Source organism: Equus asinus, chromosome 28 (genome assembly GCF_041296235.1).
Source record: "Equus asinus isolate D_3611 breed Donkey chromosome 28, EquAss-T2T_v2, whole genome shotgun sequence".
Classification (NCBI taxonomy): domain Eukaryota; kingdom Metazoa; phylum Chordata; class Mammalia; order Perissodactyla; family Equidae; genus Equus; species Equus asinus.
Window position 1 is genome coordinate 25,106,370 of NC_091817.1, and position 18,935 is coordinate 25,125,304.

Below are 18,935 nucleotides of genomic sequence, written 5' to 3' on the forward strand. Positions count from 1 at the left end.
AGGCGGTGGCTGACCCTCACCCCAAGCAATTTATTATAGCTTGCTTTCTAACCACATCCAGCGGCCACTCTTCCTCAGAGAAGTTTCCCATCCTGCCCTTTGCCCTCCCCCATCCTGATGGGAACAGACAGACAGCTACCCTGCTGCCTCGAGGATCCCTGCCATGACACACATTAGTGTAGAAGTTAACAGCGTGGATTTGGGTTCCCCTAGAGCTTGACTCCATTCCTGTGTGGCCACAGGTGACTCACCCTAGCTACCCTATTCCTCAGCTTCCTGATCTGTAAGATGAAAACAATAATACTAATTTCATAAGACTGTTTGAGGATCAAATGAGATGATGACTATGAAACAGTGTGAGGCATGACGTGACTATCATCACTCCAGGTTGCAACAGCTGGTTTAGGGGTTATTTCCCTCATTTAACTGCAAGCTCCTTGAGGGCCAGAATGACCTGCTCCATACATCCCCCCAGGATACTCAGGACACAGTAGATGTTCAGCGTCTATTTAGGAATGCCTCCTGAATTTACACCCATTTAATAATCAGCCAGGTTTTTTTCTTCCAGGAAAGCAGGATATTGGTATCTGAGAGAAACTGCAGTTAGCGTGTATGAAGCACCAGGTGGTGCACAGAGTAGAGCCCTCACAGTGAGGTAGGGGAAGGAGGACAATCAGACAAATCGAATTAACTTTCCAGGCCTCAGTTTCCTCATTTGGAGAATAAAGAGAATAATCGATATTATTACAAGGTTATTGCAAGGATGTTCATAAACCATGCTTACCACGGTGCCAAGTGTAAGTGCTGAACAAACAACAGCCGCTATTACTATCATTTTAAGAACTATTGTTGAAAAAGTGAAAGTGAACGCGCTTCGGTTCTGGTCAAGGACAGCCACCTCGTTCCGGTCAGCCCGGAGGTGGCCGGGGAGAATGGGAGGGCGTGGGAGCGGTGGGCGGGGAGGAGGGGGGCGCGTGGGAGCGCTGGGCGGGGCCTCCCGAAGCCCCGCCCCCACGCACGCGTCGGGTCGCCCCAGCAACGCGCCGCTAGGTCGCTGCTCGAGTGACGCGTGGCCGCTGGTACCCGGCGCTCTTGGCCGCGCTCGGCGTTGGCAGGGGCCGCTTGGGCAGGGTGATGGCGGGGGAAGCCTGTGAGACCCCGGTGTCCGAGTTGCAGGTCGAGGACGAGAACGAGCTGCCTGTTATCCAGCTGTGCGGGCTGGTGGAAGAGCTCAGGTACCGGCCGGCCGGCTGCTGGGGGCGGCCCTCCGCCCGCTGTGCGCTCGGACCTTGCTTCCGCGTGGAGGCCGTCCAAGTCCGCGCTGAACGTTGAGGAAACTGAGACCCCCAAAGCGGGGACGGAACTTGCCTTTGCTCTACCCCACGTGTGTCCGCCGCCGCTGAGCTAAGAAGCCGTTAATGGAGTCGGAGCAGGGTGGAGGGGCGAGGGGGCGGGGCCGCTGGCGGGAAGCCCAGAGGCGAGCCGGTGAAGCCGGAGCTGGAGCCCGGTGGGCCCGTCTGGGGCCAGACTGTGTGGTTGGTCGCTCCTCTCCTGTGTGGCGGCAGGTTGGACCAGGTGACCTCCAAGCCCCTTTCCAATGCTAACATTCTATGATAAAATTAATGTGGCAGCCAGGGGCCGCCCCGTGGCGTACTGATTAAGTGTGCGGGCTCTTCTTTGGCGGCCGGGGTTCTGGGCCCGGATCCCCGGCGCAGACCTACACACGGCTCATCACGCCATGCTGTGGCAGTGTCCCACATACAAAATAGAGGAAGACTGGCACAGATGTTGGCTCAGGGCCAATCTTCCTCACCCCACCCCGCCTCCCAAATTAATGTGGCAGCTGGATAGAAAGGAGGCAATTGAGATGCTTTTAGTATGAGGCAATCTATGCCTGAACCAGAGTGTAAGCATGGAGGTGGACAGCAAAGAGTGACTGGCCCAATATTCTGCATCTACTATAGCAAATAAATTGGGTGTCAAGAGTCCATGATGTACTTGAGGTTAGTTGTACAATTTATTGGTCTCACACAGAACATTTGAATATGCTGAAAAAGAAAGACGCTGTAATTTATTGGGTTTTCCATTGAGCTTTTTCCACTAATCTTAAAATTCCACCAAACAAGAATTAGCTCAGTAATATATGAAAATATCAAAGCTGTTCTCTCGCTCATATATATATATATATATATATATATATATACACGCAGACGTATGTGTGTTATAGACACACGTATATAACATGTTTGTTATATATAGATGAAGTTAAAAAGGTCTTAATCTTGGCATATACAGGATAAACTAGGTTTTTCGTTTCTAGTTGTTTAAAAACCATCTGGTCAAAGGTTTTTCACCATTTATAATAAACTTATGGTGGATGCTTCATTTATTGGGTGCTGGAAATAAAAGAACTTGAGAAACATAACCCAGAGGAAAGAACTGAAGATTGTGGATGTGTGTGACTTCAAGAATGTAGTAATCCAGAAGGAATTTCACAAATGGGTTAGAAGATACTTGAAGATGAAATCGTAGCTTCAGCTCAGCAACAATTTTCAATATAATCCCAGTGTTCTGAATTTTGTGGTTGATTAGATGTATTAAAAAATATTAAATACTTAAGTAGCACTTACTGTGTGCCGGGCTAAATGCAAAGTCCTCAAGGCTTTGCATTCTTTATCACAATGCTAAAGGATAGGTGCTGTTATTCCGATTTTACAGATGAGGGAACTGAGGTACCAAAAGGTTAAGTGTCTTGCAGAAGGTTGTACATAGCTAGTAAGTGTTAAGTACTAGTTATTTGGGGTTTAAACTCCTGTTAGTAGAACTCACTCAGGTACCCTCTGTCTTGCAGCTATGGAAACTCTGCTCTCAAAACTGAGACAGAGATGTTTGAGAAATATTACAATAAACTGGAGCCCAGGGATCAGCGACTTCCACCATTATCAGAAATTAAAATATCAGGAGCAGAATTTGCACAGGTACACAATGGAGATGTAAGAATTCTTCTATTCTGTTTGTCCGTTTAGGTGGAAGTGGTCTTTATGTATCTGCCTGTGGCGTGCCCTCTTTGGCCAAGTAGCGTATGACCTTCTTTCTATTTTGATTCTTTCTTCCCCTTCAAGGTTTCTCTTTCAAGTGAATATGAAGGGAATTAGGTTCAATTAATAATGGAGCGACTCTCCCAGAATATCTTTGTTTGTTTGAAATGAGTTATTTCAATTCATAAATTCTTAAATTGGAGGACTCAGACGTTTACAAGGCCCAGCCAGCCACATAAAGGAGTGAAGTGGGCCTGTTGTGGGCACTGCAGAGTTCCTCCCTCGTCTAAAAGGGCCAGCCAGGCGGCCTGGTGTTGCCAGAGCAGCTGATTTTTCAAGAGAAGCTGGAAATCTGGATTATTTTGGTGGAATCTCCTGATTTCCAAATATGAGTAATTAAGTTTTTTAAATTTAAAACTGTGTATAGGTCTGTCTTTGAGGGCCAAACAATCCCATTTCAGGCCCACGCATTCCCTAGGTCACCTGCTTGTGACCTTTTGCTTAAATGCATGGGAAATAGAAAATTTTTGACTGTTTGTTGCTGAACACTGTGCCCAAGATGCGATTTCTCTTCTGTGTTCAGCTCGGAAAGCACTGAGCCCCGGGCCTTCCCTGACACTGACTTGAATGCTAGTCTATAGCAGGGTCACTGTCTTTCCACCTTGAGACGCTTTCCCTTATATATTTTCAGTTTATTGTCAAGCCTAGCCCTCCCTTTGAAGTATTTAGCACAGGGCCTTAGGTTGATTTGTGAAATAAACATCACCTCAGGCCTGACATCCAGAATCCTTTCACTTTGAGTTTGTTCTCCTGCCCGTCATTCAGAGTAACTTCTAGCAGGTCTGAGTGGTCATTTTGATGCCCACGTTGGGCTGCTTTATTACCAATTCCTATGTTACAATGGCTTTGTTTTTCTTGCGTTACAGTTACGAGGCAGGCGTAGGTCCAAATCCCGCATAGGTATAGACCGTGCGCTAGGCCTCAGTGTCGACCAAAAATGTGAGCTTGTACAGAAGGAGCTGGAAGACACAAAGGAAGAAATACGGCACATGAGAGCGAATGCTGAACGGGATATGCAGCATCATGAGGTATGCCTTTCTCTCTGCAGGCCATCCTACCTGGGTCCCCACTTCTGCCGTGTCAGGAAGTACCTATAGTATGTTCATATAATTGTTGGTACTTTGAAAGAAACACAAGTGGGACAAGACAAAGTGAGGGCCTGCCTTTAAGGAACTTACCACCTGCTTGAGGAGACAGCAAGTTTTAATCTTTTTTAAATGGAAAATTTCAAAAATATGCAAATGTAGAGAGGCTAGCACATTGAACACTTATGTACTCAACACCCGCATGCAACAATCATCAACATATGGCTACTCTTGTTTTCTCTATATCTCTACCAACTCCCTCCTCATAATAGGCCACTGGGCTGTTATGAGGTGAATCCTAGACATATTGTTCATCTGTAAATATTTCAGTATATGTCTCTAAGACATGGATTCTTCTAAAAAAAGGTATAACCATAATAACCATAAATGCCCTTAAAAATTCAGTAATTCCTTAATACCAGGGGTTTGAGGTTTAAGTCAGTGAGTGGGTGAAAAATCCCGTAAGTCACCCTCCATCCACAGCGTGCATGATCATGGTCCGTGTCTTGTTGGAAACCAACATGGTCAGTTTTCTTCCAGAGAAGGAAATCACTGTTAATTCGGTTGCCTGTGGGCTGAAGTTGTTGGCTTGCAGTTGAGAGCCATGTTGTATGAAAAATAGATATTTCTGGGGCTGGCCCTGTGGCCAAGTGGTTAAGTTCCTGTGCTGCACTGCAGGCGGCCCAGTGTTTCGTTGGTTCGAATCCTGGGCGCGGACATGGCACTGCACATCGAGCCACGCTGAGGCAGCGTCCCATATGCCACAACTAGAAGGACTCACAACGAAGAATATACAACTATGTACCGGAGGGCTTTGGGGAGAAAAAGGAAAAAATAAAATAAAATCTTAAAAAAAAAAGAAAAATAGATATTTCTGTTGCGTTTCTAAATTTTTCTATTTCCAAATGTGGGCACACACAGAATCACGCTCATTGCGTCGAGAGGACAAATCAGTGGACTCGTGTCTCCATTGATGGAACCATCTGTACTGCATAAACCTATCCTTCCTTCCATGTCTCTTTTCCCCTTGCCCTGCCCCTCCTTCCCTCTCTTTCCAAAAATGCATTGTTGAATTCTAACATGTTAAAGGAGCTCAGGATGTGGTAGCGTTGTCCTGACATGCTAGACCGTGTGATGTGAAAATCACAGTGTAGGCGAGAGTGGTCAGAGAAGACTTTGTTGAGGAGGTGGGGCTGGATATAGGCCGTGGCATGGCCTTGAAGAATGGTGGCGTTTGTTTAAGGAACAGGGAAAAAAGGGCATCCTAGGTGAGGTGAATGACATGAGCAAGGAAGTGGAGGTGGGAATGAACATGGCAAGTTCACGACATTGAGGGGGCCAGTGAGATTAAAGAAGAGGGTGCTTTGGGGGCTTTGTTAGGAGATCAGGTTGCATAGGTCCATGAGACCTTGAAAGCCAGGCGGAGGAGTTTTTCTTTGATGTTTTGGAAAGCAGGACCCCAGTGAGGGTAACTGAGCAGGAGAGCGGCGTGTTGCCCGTGGCATTTCAGGCAGATTGATGTTCCAGCATGTGGATGTGATGGGGAAGGAAGAGGCCAGCCAGTGAAGGAGGGCACTTTTGCTTCTTGGTGCCCAGTGAAAAAGCCTGAACAAGAGTGATTTGCTCTGCAGCTACGGCTACCTTCTCATTTTATTCTTTAAAATAATGTGTGTGTGTGTGTTTTCCTATTGAAAGGCAATCTAAGTTTCTTCTAGCAAAATTTAAACATACAGGTAAGCTAAAAGAAGAACATTTGAAAACATCCACAATCTTGCCACCTAGAGGTAATTACTGTTGACTCTTGCATTTAGCTCCTTCTAGAGTTTAGATTATTTTCTAGGCGTATATGAATTTCTTTATAAAAAGATATTATTTTGTAAATTATATATTTCACTTAATAGAATGTTTCTATGTCAATACATATATTCATTTATAACATCTTTTTTCAAATTAAAGAAGTGTATAGTAAGAGTGTCTCTTTGTCTCCTCACTAAGCCATCTCTCCAGATGTGACTGGTTGATGTTTTGGTGAAATATCCTTCCAGATATTTTTTATATTATATTATACTATATATGTTATAACATAATTTTAAACAGTGTTTCAGATATGGAAATACATATTTATAGAAATACCTGAGGCCCTGTTTTTGTTTATTTTCCCCCTTTTTATGGATACTATAACTTTTTTTTAAAATTTTTTTAATTTATTTATGTTTTTTTGAGGAAGATTAGCCCTGAGCTAACTACTGCCAGTCCTCCTCTTTTTGCTGAGGAAGCCTGGCCCTGAGCTAACATCCGTGCCCATCTTCCTCTACTTTATATGTGGGACGCCTACCACAGCATGACGTGCCAAGCAGTGCCATGTCCACACCTGGGATCTGAACCAGCAAACCCCGGGCTGCTGAGAAGCAGAGCGTGTGAACTTAACCACTGCGTCACTGGGCCGGCCCCGATACTATAACTTTTTTGAGGCATGCTTTTTTTTTAAGTATTTTATTGAGGTCGTATTGGTTTGTAACATTGTGTAATTTCAGGTGTCCATTATCATATATCAGTTTCTGTATAGGCTTTGTCGTGCTCACCACCAATAGTCTAGTTTTTATGCATCTCCATACATATGTGCCCTTTTACGCTTTTTGCCCACTCTTCTACCCCCGTCCTCTCTGTAGCCACTAATCTGTTCTCTTTGTCTATGTGTTTGTTTATCTTCCTTATATGAGTGAAATCATACGGTGTTTGTCTTTCTCTGTCTGGCTTATTTCACTTAAGATAATACCCTCAAGGTCCATCCATCTTGTTGCAAATGGAGATGATTTTGTCTTTTTTTATGGTTGAGTAGTATTTCATTGTATATATATCACATCTTCTTTATCCATTCATCAGTTGATGGGCACTTGGGTTGCTTCCACATCTTGGCTATTGTGAATAATGCTGCAGTGAACATAGGGGTGCATAAATCTCTTTGTATTGTTGGTTTCATGTTCTTTGGATAAATATCCAGTAGTGGGATAGCTGGATTATGTGGTATTTCTATTTTTAGTTTTTTGAGAAATCTCCATACTATTTTCCATAGTGGCTGCGCCAGTTTGCCTTCTCACCAGCAGTATATGAGGGTTCCCTTTTCTCCACATCTTCTCCAACATTTGTTATTTTTTGTCTTGTTAATTATAGCCATTCTGATGCGTGTGAGGTGATATCACATTGCATTTTCAACTTGCGTTTCCCTAATAATTAGTGATGTTGAACATTTTTTCGTGTACCTGTTGGCCATCTGTATATCTCCTTTGGAAAAATGTCTGTTCATATCCTCTGCCTGTTTTTGATTGGGTTGTTTTTTTTTGTTATTGAGTTGTATGAGTTCTTTCTATATTTTGGAGATTAATCCCTTGTCAGATATATGATTCACAAATATTTTCTCCCAGTTGGTGGATTGTCTTTTCATTTTATTCCTGGTTTCCTTTGCCTTGCAGAAGCTCTTTAGTCTGATGTAGTCTCATTTGTTTATTTTTTCTTTTGTTTCCCTTGCCTGAGTAGAGATCGTATTCAAAAAGATGCTGCTAAGACCGATGTCAAAGAGTGTACTGCCTATATTTTCCTCTATGAGTTTTATGATTTTGCATTCAAATCTTTAATCCACTTCGAGTGTATGGTATAAGATAATGGTCTACTTTCATTCTTTTGTGTGTGGCTGTCCAGTTTTCCCAACACATTTATTGGAGAGACTTTCCTTTCTCTATTGTTTGTTCTTGGCTCCTTTGTCGAAGATTAGTTGTCCATAGATGTGTGGTTTTATTTCTGGGCTTTCAGTTTTGTTCTATTAATCTGTGTGTCCCTTTTTATACCAGTACCATGCTGTTTTGATTATTGTAGCTTTGTAGTATATTTTGAAGTCAGGGATTGTGATGCCTCCAGCTTTGTTCTTTTTTTCTCAGGATTGCTTTGGCTATTTGGGGTCTTTTCTTGTTCCATATAAATTTTAGGATTCTTTGTTCTGTTTCTGTGAAGAATGTCATTGGGATTCTGATTGGGATTGCATTGAATCTGTAGATTGCTTGAGGTAATATGGACATTTTAACTATGTTATTCTTCCAATCCATGAACATGGAATGTCTTTCCATTTCTTTCTGTCTTCTTTGATTTCTTTCAATAATGTCTTATACTTTTCAGTGTATAGGTCTTTTTCCCTCCTTGGTTAAACTTATTCGTACATATTTTATTCTTTTTGTTATGATTGTAAATGGGATTGTATTATTGAGTTCTCTTTCTGTTAGTTTGTTATTAGAGTATAGAAATGCAACGGATTTTCATAAGTTATTTTGTACCCTGCATCTTTGCTGTAGTTGTTGCTTATTTCTAATTGTTTTCTGATGGATTCTTCAGGGTTTTCTATATATAGAATCATGTCGTCTGCAAATAGCGAGAGTTTTACTTCTTCTTTTCCAATTTGGATACCTTTTATTTCTTTTTCTTGCCTAATTACTCTGGCCAAAACCTCCAGTACTATATTGAATAGGAGTGGTGAAAGTGGGCACCCTTGTCTGTTCTTGTTCTCATTTTCTACCATTGAGTATGATGTTGGCTGTGGGTTTGTCATATATGGCCTTTATTATGTTGAGGTACTTTCCTTCTGTATCCGTTTTATTGAGAGTTTTTATCATAAATGGATGTTGGATCTTGTCAAGTGCTTTCTCTCTGTCTGTTGATGATCATGTCATTTTTATTCCTTATTTTGTTAATGTGGTGTATCACCTTGATTGATTTGCAGATGTTGAACCATCCCTGCATCCCTGATATAAATCTCACTTGATTACGGTGTACAATTCTTTTAATGTATTGCTGAATTTGGTTTGCCAATATTTTGTTGAGGATTTTTGCATCTATATTCATCAGGTATATTGGCCTGTAGTTTTCCTTCTTTGTGTTGTCCTTGTCTGGCTTTGGGATCAGGGTAATATTGTCTTTGTAGAATGTGGTAGGAAGTATTCCATCTTCTTCAGTTTTTTGGAACAGTTTGAGAAGGATAGATATTAACTCTTCTTTTAATGATTAGTAGAATTCTCCAGAGAAGCCATCTGACCCTGGGCTTTTATTTTTTGGGAGGTTTTTGATTATTGTTTCAATCTCTGTACTATGATTGGTCTATTCCAGATTCTTTATTTCTTCTTGATTCAGTTTTGGGAGATTGTGTCAATCTAAGAATTTATCCGTTTCTTCTAGATTGTCCAATTTGTTGGCATATAGTTTTTAATAGTCTTCTCCTATAATCCTTTGTATTTCTGTGGTATCCATTGTAATTTTCCTCTCTCAATTCTAATTTTGTTTATTTGAGCCTTCTCTATTTTTTCCCTATTGAGTCTGGCTGAGGGTTTGTCAGTTTTGTTTATCTTCTCAAAAAACCAGCTCTTTGTTTCATTGATCGTTTCTATTTTTTTTTTCAGTCTCTGTTTCATTTATTCTGCTCTAATTTTTATTTTTTCCCTCCTTCTGCTGCCTTTGGGCTTTGTTTGTTCTTCTTTTTCTAATTCTGTTGGGTGTAGTTAAAGATTACTTATTTGAGATTTTTCTTGTTTGTTAAGGTGGGCCTGTATTGCTATGAGTTTCCCTCTAGAGACCACTTTTGCTGCATCTCATGAGTTTGTATGATGTACTTTCATTTTCCTTTGTCTACAGATATTTTTTAATTTCTCCTTTGATTTCTTCATTGATCCATTGGTTGTTCAGTAGCATGTTATTTAGTTTCACATATTTGTGGCTTTCCCAGCTTTTTTCTTGTAGTTGATTTCTAGTTTCATAGTATTATGGTTGGAAAAGATGCTTGATATGATTTCAGTCTTATTAAATTTATTGAGCCTTGCCTTGTTTCCCAACATATGATCTGTCTTTGAGAATGTTCCATGTGAACTTGAGAAGAGTGTGTGTTCTTCTGTTTTTGGATGGAGTATTCTCTATGTATCTATTCAGTCTGTGTGGCCTAGTGTTTCATTTAAGGCCACTCTTTCCTTGTTGACTTTCTGTCTGGATGATGTAACAATCGATGTAGTGGGGTGTTGAGGTCCCCTGCTATTATTGTGTTTCTATCAATTTCTACCTTTACGTCTATTAATAATTGCTTTATATACTTTGGTGCTCCTGTGTTAGATGCATATATATTCAAAAGTGTTATGTTCTCTTGGTGGAATGTCCCTTTTATCACTACATATTACCCTTCTTTGTCTCTCATTGTGCTTTTTATCTTGAAGTCTGCTTTGTCTATGGCAACACCTGATTTCTTCTGTTTGCCATTTGCTTGGAGTATTGTCTTCTATCCCTTCACTCTGAGCCTGTATTTGTCTTTACAGCTGAGATGTATTTCCTGGAGGCAGCGTATTGTTGGGTCATGTTTTTTAATCCATCCAGCCACTCTGTGTCTTTTGATTGGAGAATTCAATCTATTTATATTTAGAGTGATTATTGATATATGAGGGCTTAATACTGCCATTTTATCACTTGTTTTCCAGTTATTCTCTATTTCCACAGTTTTTTTCCTTGTATTTCTGACTGCCATTTCAGTTTGATGGTTTTCTGTGATGGTTTTCTTAGTTGTCTCCTTATTTATGATTTGTGGCTCTGCTCCGATTTTTTTTTAGTGGTTATCATGAGGTTTGTATGAAAGATTTCATAGATGAGATAGTCCGTTTTCTGGTAGCCTCTTTTCTCCGTTAGCCTAAGCAGATTCCATCTCTTCCATCTTCCTCTTCTGAGTTATTGTCACAAACTATTCTTTTTTGTGTTGTGAGTTCGTGACTAAATTGAAGTGTTTTAAGTTATTTTTGATGCTTTCCTTTCCTTTATCTTTTATTTTATAATTAAGTGTTTACTAACCTTTTCTGATATAGAGCTGCAATTTTATGATTCTCTTTATGTTCTTGCTTGAAGTTTTGTAAAAATTTGCTTTTTAGTTTCAGATGGGAGGGCTCCTTTCAACTTTTCTTGTAAGGCAGGCCTAATGGTGATGAACTCCCTCAGCTTTTGTTTATCTGTGAAAGCTTTTATTTTTCCATTGTATCTGACGGATAGTTTCACTGGATAGAGTGTTCTTGGCTGAAAGTGCTTGTCTTTCAGTATTTTGAATATATCATTCCATACTCTCATAGCCAGTAAGAGTTCTGCTGTGAAATCCGCTGAAAGCCTGATAGGCGTCCCTTTGTAGATTATTCTCTTCTGCCTTACTGCCGTTAATATTTTTTCTTTGTCATTGACTTTTGCTAGTTTTAATATTATATGCCTTGGAGAAGGTCTTTCTGTATTGATATAATTAGGAGTTCTGTTCACTTCATGTACTTGTAAGTCCACTTCTTTCCCCAGGTTTGGGAAGTTCTCAGCTATTATTTCTTTGGATAAGCTCTCTGCTTCTTTCTCCCTCTTGAATACCTGTAATCCTTATGTTGCCTTTCCTAATTGAGCCAGATATTTCTCAAAGAATTTCTTCATTTTTAAAAAATTTTAATTCTCTTTCCTTCTCTACCTGGAGCATTTCTATATTTTTATTCTCTGATTCACTAATTCTGTCCTCCATAACATCAGCTCTATTTTTTATGGTTTCTAGATTATTTGTTATCTCAATAATTGTGTTCTTTATCTCCAGCGTTTGTTTGGGGTTTTTTTTTTAGAGTTTCAGTCTCTTTGGCAAAGTATTCCTTCTGCTCATTAATTTTATTCCTGAGCTTACTGAACTGTCTTTCTGAATTTTCTTGTAACTTGTTGAATTTCTTTATGACAACTGTTTTAAATTCTCTACTATATAGATTGTAAATTTCTGTGACTTCAGGATTGGTTTCTGGCAACTTTTCATTTTCCTTCTGCTCTGAGCTGTTACTGTAGTTCTTCATGCTGTCTGATGAGTGATCCTTTGTTGGTGCCTTTGTGGTAGTATCAGGTTGCAGATTCTACCTGCTGCCACTGGGAGAGAGCAGGAGCTGTGTTTTGTGATCCCACCCTGTCTGCTGGAAGTTTTGTGGGTAGCGCTGCTCCACGTTCATGAGGGCTGTCTGCAGCTGCTTGGTGGGTCACACATGCACATTCAGGTGGGGCCTCTGTGCTCTGATGGCATGTTGCTCTCATGCAGGTGGGGCCACTGCACTCAGTGGGGGACCAGCTGAGCTGCTGCACTAGATGGCAGGGCCGCTTTCTTTCATGAGCTGGCTGGCTGTGTGCTCACGGGCAGATGGGCCAAGCTGCTGTGCTTGGTGGGTGGGGCTCCTTTGTGAGTGTTCAGCTGCCACCAGTGTGGATAATTCCCACGGACAGGGCTCACATGGCACAGTGGGCCCTGGGAGGCATGCTTCTTAAAAATAACGTTCTTATAGTCAAGTTTGTATCTTAAGGATGTCTTTCAAAGACTAAGAACAACCATTATGCATTGGGACACAAAGAGGCCTGAGAACTTAGATTTCCTTAGAGGGATATATCCTTGAGAATTTTTGGAAACTCTGTTCTCTCTTTGTGCTGACTCCCCCAGGCTATCATTGAGGAAGCAGAAATTCGATGGGCTGAAGTTCAGCGAGAGGTGCATGAGTTTGAAAAAGATGTTGTAAAAACCATATCCAAGAAGAAAGGGAGTATTTTGGCCACTCAGAAGGTGATGAAGTACATTGAGGATATGAACCGCCGGAGGGTGAGTTGGCAGGAGCTTAGAACTTAGGAAGGGAGAATAGATTCATAGAATGATGACATGAAGATGATCCAGGTGAGTCAGCCTAACTCCGTTTGGTCCACCATAAGTGTTGCCTAGATATACAGATCTTTTGCACCCCCCCATAATGTGTGTCTTAAAATTCAGGTTTATCAAGGCTAAAATCAATTGGCAGAGTGAATATTAATAGTATCTTAGATCGACTTATTTCTTATTGTTATTTGTTTCAAGATCTGATGCATTTTCTTGAGAGAGATGTGAGTCTGTCTAGTCAAAGACTTCATGGAGTGGGACAGGTAAATCTCAGGCTCTTTGAGTGCCATTATTATAAGAGGGAGACAAAATGGTCCTTCACTTTTAAAGATTTTATAGCATGTCAAGCTTTGGATCTTAGAGATAGGTAGGGTTACTGATCCTAATGTGTTATAAGTAATAAAAATTATGTAAACTACCAAGAGAATAAAATACCAAGGAATCCTAAGATCATTTTGTCAGGAAAGGCCCCGTTACTGAAATTATTTTGAACTTAAAAGCAATAGAAAATTTACATGGAGCAGACCCAATTTTCTCTGCTTCTTGGTCATGAGTGAGGTGCTATAGCAATACTAGCTTGGCTAGATGTAAAATGAACTAAAAATAAACGACTGAATCTTAAGGCTCAAGGTTTGGTTTGCAGCCCCAGATCTACCAAGTTTTCAAACCAACAAGCAAGATGAAGAGAAATGTATTAAAATTTGCTTTTATTTTTTTAGGATAGTATAAAGGATAAATTACGTTTGAAAAACGTTTCCCTCAAAGTCCAGAGGAAAAAGGTGCTTTCACAATTGAGGCAGGTATGTGGCTTTTTTTTTTTTTTTAAGGTTACTGGGGTAGGTGGAACAATGTCCTCCCAGAGACATCCTCATCCTAATTTCTGAATCTGTGACTATGTTACTTCACATGGCAAAAGAATTTTGCAGGTGTGATTAAGTCAGGATCTTGAGATGGGGAGATTATCTTGGATTATCTGAGTAGGTCCAGTGTAATCACAGGGGTCCTTATAAGAGGGAAGCAGGAGAGTGAGAGTCAGAGAAGACGTGATAAAAGAAGCAGAGATCAGATCTGATGGATGTGCTTTTAAGACAGAAGAAGAGGTCATGAACCAAGGAATGCAGGCCACCTGTAGAAGCTGGAAATGGCAAGGAAACAGATTCTCCTCTAGCACCTCCAGAAGGAATGCAGCCCTGCCAACACCTTGATTTTAGCCTAAAGAACCATTTCAGATTTCTGATCTCATGAGCTGTAAGATAATAGATTTGTGGTGTTTTAAGCCACTGAGTTTGTGGTGATTTGTTACAACAGTAGGAACCTGATATAGTTACTGTGCTGGCAAATCTGTAGATGGAGTTGGCTTGAATTTAAAAGACCCTCATGACATCCTTGTTGACCCTCTTGGGGAATGTGACCTGCGTGGCACAGTTATAGTATGCTTTGGTGACTCTTTGAACAGCTGACCCTAAAGTCTCTTGATTAAAGGCAGTCAGGCAGACATGGCACAGGTCCTCTAGAATTGGTTACATGGCGCCATCCTTTCCTAACTCAATATTTTTATTATTAACTTGAGTATGCGCAATGATGCCATGTGCATCAGAGGTGGCCACTGACAATGACACAAAGTTGGGCAGGAGCAGTAACATGTCTGGCGACTATTGCTCAATTGACCTGGGATCCTGAAATACTCAACAAGCTGGGATAGCTCTAACAACATGAAGTGACTAAGGACAAATGTAAGATCGTCCACTTGGATCTCCCAAAATATCTGCACAGGTACCACATGGCTTAGCTGTAGACTACCTGATAAAGTCAGCTCAGCTGGAGGTGATGCTGTGGCCTAGGCTGTACTCGGAGAACCACAGTGCACCACCAAGAAGGGGATAGTCCTGCTCTGCTCTGTTCTGAGTAGGTCGACCTGGAGCACTGTGTCTGAGTGAGAGCTCCACACTTGAAAGAATTGGTAAACCAGAAGCCAGATAGGAGAGGGAGCCAAGAGCAAGGGGAGCAGAAAGTACATCAGAGGACCTGGAACCGATGGGCCCAGGAGGGCCATGGCTGCTGTCTCTGAGAGAGAGCCCCAAGGGTGGAGCTAGGGCCAAATGTGGACGTGTCAGTGAAGGAGATTTGAGTTCAGTGTAAGAAAGAACATGGCCCCAGTGGAGCTGCCGGAGATAGGGATGAGCTGCCTCCAGATAGTGAATTCCTGGTCTTCCGGGCATCACATAAGCTGAGGCATCCCAAAGAGGAGGTTTAAGCGTGAGATGTGGGGTAGATGGATGACTTTTAACCTAAAAGCCCTTGCTGCATCGAGATGACACTGACATGGTCCCGCCCTCACGAGCTCTAGACTAGCGGGGAGTGGTGATGGTGAGAAAAGGCACGGATGTGTAACTGCTCTGCAAAGGTGACAGCAACAAGGACCATGGAGCTACAGCCAGCAGAGGCTCAGTGGAGGGAGGGAGTACCCCCCCGAGTGGGAGACGGGTTGGGAGCATTTGAGCTGGAGAATGGGTCATATTGGGCTTAAGGAAATTGTGGGAAGAAGATGGCTCCCAGGAGGTAGTACAGCGTGAGCAGAGTGGGGCTGGGGAACAGTTCCCAAGTTTGGCTGTTGCCTACTACGAATGTAAGTTGGCACAGAACTGGTGGGGCAGGTAACGTGGGGCCGGGTCAGGGAGAGCACCTTCCATACTAACACGTACACCTGCAGTGCAGAAGTGGCATGTGATCAAAGGAGGGGAATTTATGGGCTGCTTGTCCTGGGCTTTCCAGGTTAAAACCACTTTTAAATGGCCTTCTTCCTACTCTTCTTTCACAGCCTTGTTCAGGCACGCCCTCCTGTGGGAAGCCTCCCTTGGCCCAACCTTCCATTCTCCCCTGGCCTAGCTGAGGGGCTTCCTTGTGCCCCCCGCCCCTGCACGTCCCGCTACGTCACACTGTTGAGTAAATACCTGTGACCTGTCTGTGGACACTCATTGAGTGTGTGCTCCCTGAGGCCAAGGAGTATTGCTTTTATACAAATCTCTATCCCTAGTGCCTAGCACCATGCCTGGCACCAGTCATGTTCATTGAATGACTGAATGATGAGTTGCAAGGTGTGAGCCATACGTTCCAAAGTCACAACCTCACATCCTTTCTGTCTTCTTTCTGAGCTGTAGAAGGAAGAGGTGGGTGAGGCCCTACACGATGTTGATTTTCAGCAGCTGAAGATCGAGAATGCTCAGTTTTTAGAGGCGATTGAAACAAGGAATCAAGAACTGATCCAGCTAAAGTTGGCATCTGGAAATACCCTGCAAGTCCTCAACACATACAAAGTAAGGTCCACCCCGATGTCCAAGTCCCTGAGGCTTCGTGCACCCACCCTCCTGGCCACAGGGAGGTTCCCGTGCACCACTGCAGTTTCACAGAGAGCTTAGTTGTCCTTCACTCTTCCACTGCCCCCCGATTTCTCTTGACAAAGCCATGTCTCCTAAAATTCCCTGAATGTTCCCACAACCCTGGCTGTGCATCAGATCCACGCAGGAGCTTTTTGTTCTTTCATAGATATACAGACACCCTAGTCCCATCCTGAGCAATTGAATTAGGGGGTGATGGTTATGCATAGGGTTTTTTTTAACTCCCCAGATGATTTTTATGCACAATGAGCTTGAGAACTAATGACACTTAGGGCCCTGTTTAATTCAGGCATATAATAAGCACTTCCCTGCTTAGAACCCTGCAAGGGAAAACCGTCTCAGCTGTAAGTGAGAAAACTACTGCCAATGCCTCATCTACTCAGAACCCTTTCAGGAGAGAAAGAGACACTATTAGCAATTAAGCAGGACTGTAGGCATGAGCAGGACCTGTCCCCAGCAGACCAGGCTGTCCGGTCCCCCTGCTAGCAACCATCTAATGCGATAGTCAGCAAACTGGGCCAGTGTAGCTGCCCACTAGCCGGTGCGCTAAGAATGGCTTTTACAGAAGAACATTTGCAACCAATTTGATAAGACTACATTACCTTTGAAACCAAATTAAGCAAAATTGGTTTTTCCTCCAGAAATTTCATTCTTCTCATTAGTAGACCTGTATTCCAAAATATTGTGCTTAATTATCATATTTTGAATTTCATCAATAAAACATTTGCAGAAATTTGTTTTTTTCTTGTTAATATAAGTAACTACATAATATTCTCAATTTTGCCTCTTGGCCTGCAAAGCCTAAAATATTTGCCATCTGGCCTTTTACAGAGCAAGGTCCCTGACCTGTGGCCTAGTGCCCAGGGGGCAGTGGGCTGAGGTAGGTCACAGGTGGGCTTCTTTTGGCCCACACAGTGTCATTTAGAAATGTGAATGTGTTTAGACTAGGCTCATGTTTGTCTAACATTTTCCTCTTACAAATGAAAAACCTGAGGCCCAAGGAGGCAGAGTAATTGCCAGATTCAAAGCAACAAGTTTGTGACTGAGCTGGGACTCCTAGTCCAGTATGTGTCCCCCTAACCCAATGGCCTTCCCCACAGTGAAGCATGTAGACAATATTGTGTTGGCAGTCTGAAATTCATGAGTCGTAAACGTCCAACAGATCATCCACTTTGATCTTATGTCATCAGTAGTTAGCCTATCTGATCACTGTTATTTCAAGATGAAGCCAAGGCCCGTGACTCCCAGGCCCTTGCTGCCCGGAGAGCTGGGCACCGCACGGTTACATCACATTGGACCTTAATCTTACCCTGAGGAATCAACTAAGTAGCACGGGGCCTGTCTGGTCTTCTGGGGGAAAAGCCAGGGGTTTGGAGTGGAGCTAGTGGTTTATAAAATGAAACTGCCAGGTTCACGGCTTGAGCTCCTTAGGACAGGTCTGAATGCATAGTGCAGATTATTTGCGATACCCGAGCAGCAGTGACACACGCCACAGCAGGCAGAACAGGAGCCATTCCAGTCGGAGTCTTGGGGGCCCTCATGCCTGTAGGCCTGTTTCGAATAGTAGTAAGCAGATGGGGAGGAGATGCCCGCAGAGTTTCAGGGTGGACGCGGTGAGGGCTTGAGGGAGAAGCAGACTCGCTTCTTGCATGTCTCAGTTCTCGGGTCTCCTGGGGGAAACGGAGGCAGAACAACTGTGAGCTGTGGAGTCAGGCCTCACTTGGGTTTGAATGGGGGCTGCACTGGGGCCCCTGGGCATGATGCTTCACCCCTCGGAGGGAGGTTTTTGTGACTCGCCACCAGGATGGAGATCTGGCTGGTGTGTGCTGTGTCCCCAGCACTGAGGACGGTGCCTGGCTAAAGCAGGTGCTCAGCCACTATTGTTGACTGAACTGCTAGCGATTCAGGTGTGTGCTTAGGGGATGAGGGCAGCAGGAGGGGCCGCTTTCATATAACCATCAAACACCCAAGTGTGAGACCTTGTGAAAAGCATGCAGTGTAACTTCCTCCACTAGCAAACATACCAAGTAGCTACTGCGTGCCAGGCACACGGCTGAGTGCTGAGGGTACAGCCGTGAAGGAGACAGACCGGCCTCTTTTCTGTGAGTTTTGTGAGTAAGCCTCAGTCCAGGGGGCACCTTTTTCTCTGACCTTTTTCCCTCAAGCCCTGCCTGGTGGAGTCTGGTAGAATACAAGCATGTGACCACAGCTGTGATGTGTCACTCTTAGCTGACTTTAGACTGGTGATCTTGTGCCTTGTGGTTGGCAGAATTCTAAGATGTCCCCAAAGTCTCTCTGCCCCTGGTGAGACCGTGTACAATCCCCAGGACTGTGGATAGGACAGGTTCTGTTACTGGGTTGTGTTCCATTAAATGGCACAGTTGACCTTAAGAGAGGGAGATTATCTGGGTGGGCCTGACCTAATCACATGAGCCCTTCAGTGAGATCGGGCACATTCAGGGTGGTATAGCTGTACACCACATGAGCCCTTTGAAAGCAGAGAGTTTTCGCTGGAAGAAGTCAGGGATCTGAAGCATGATTGGAATTCTCTGGGCTAGTTCTCCATTGCTGGCTTTAAGATAGAGGGACCAGGGGCTGGCTCCATGGCTAGGTGGTTAAGTTCGGCATTCTGCTTCAGTGGCCCAGCATTTGC

The 18,935-nt window shown here is 43.1% G+C and overlaps 1 protein-coding gene across 2 annotated transcripts in view; it reads left to right on the forward strand.

Moving 5' to 3' along the window:
- The first annotated feature begins 1,013 nt into the window (after positions 1 to 1,013).
- CFAP263 (cilia and flagella associated protein 263) overlaps positions 1,014 to 18,935 on the forward strand; it is a 33,530-nt gene continuing 15,608 nt past the window's right edge. Inside the window, exons 1-6 of one of the 2 annotated variants that reach the window (XM_014827374.3) lie at positions 1,014 to 1,235; positions 2,852 to 2,978; positions 3,965 to 4,126; positions 12,681 to 12,836; positions 13,607 to 13,687; positions 16,046 to 16,201. In XM_014827374.3, the coding sequence (XP_014682860.1) occupies positions 1,135 to 1,235; positions 2,852 to 2,978; positions 3,965 to 4,126; positions 12,681 to 12,836; positions 13,607 to 13,687; positions 16,046 to 16,201 (783 nt within the window). In that variant the 5' untranslated portion in view covers positions 1,014 to 1,134. The remainder of the gene's footprint in view (positions 1,236 to 2,851; positions 2,979 to 3,964; positions 4,127 to 12,680; positions 12,837 to 13,606; positions 13,688 to 16,045; positions 16,202 to 18,935) is intronic. The other variant, XM_014827375.3, reaches the window with a different exon arrangement.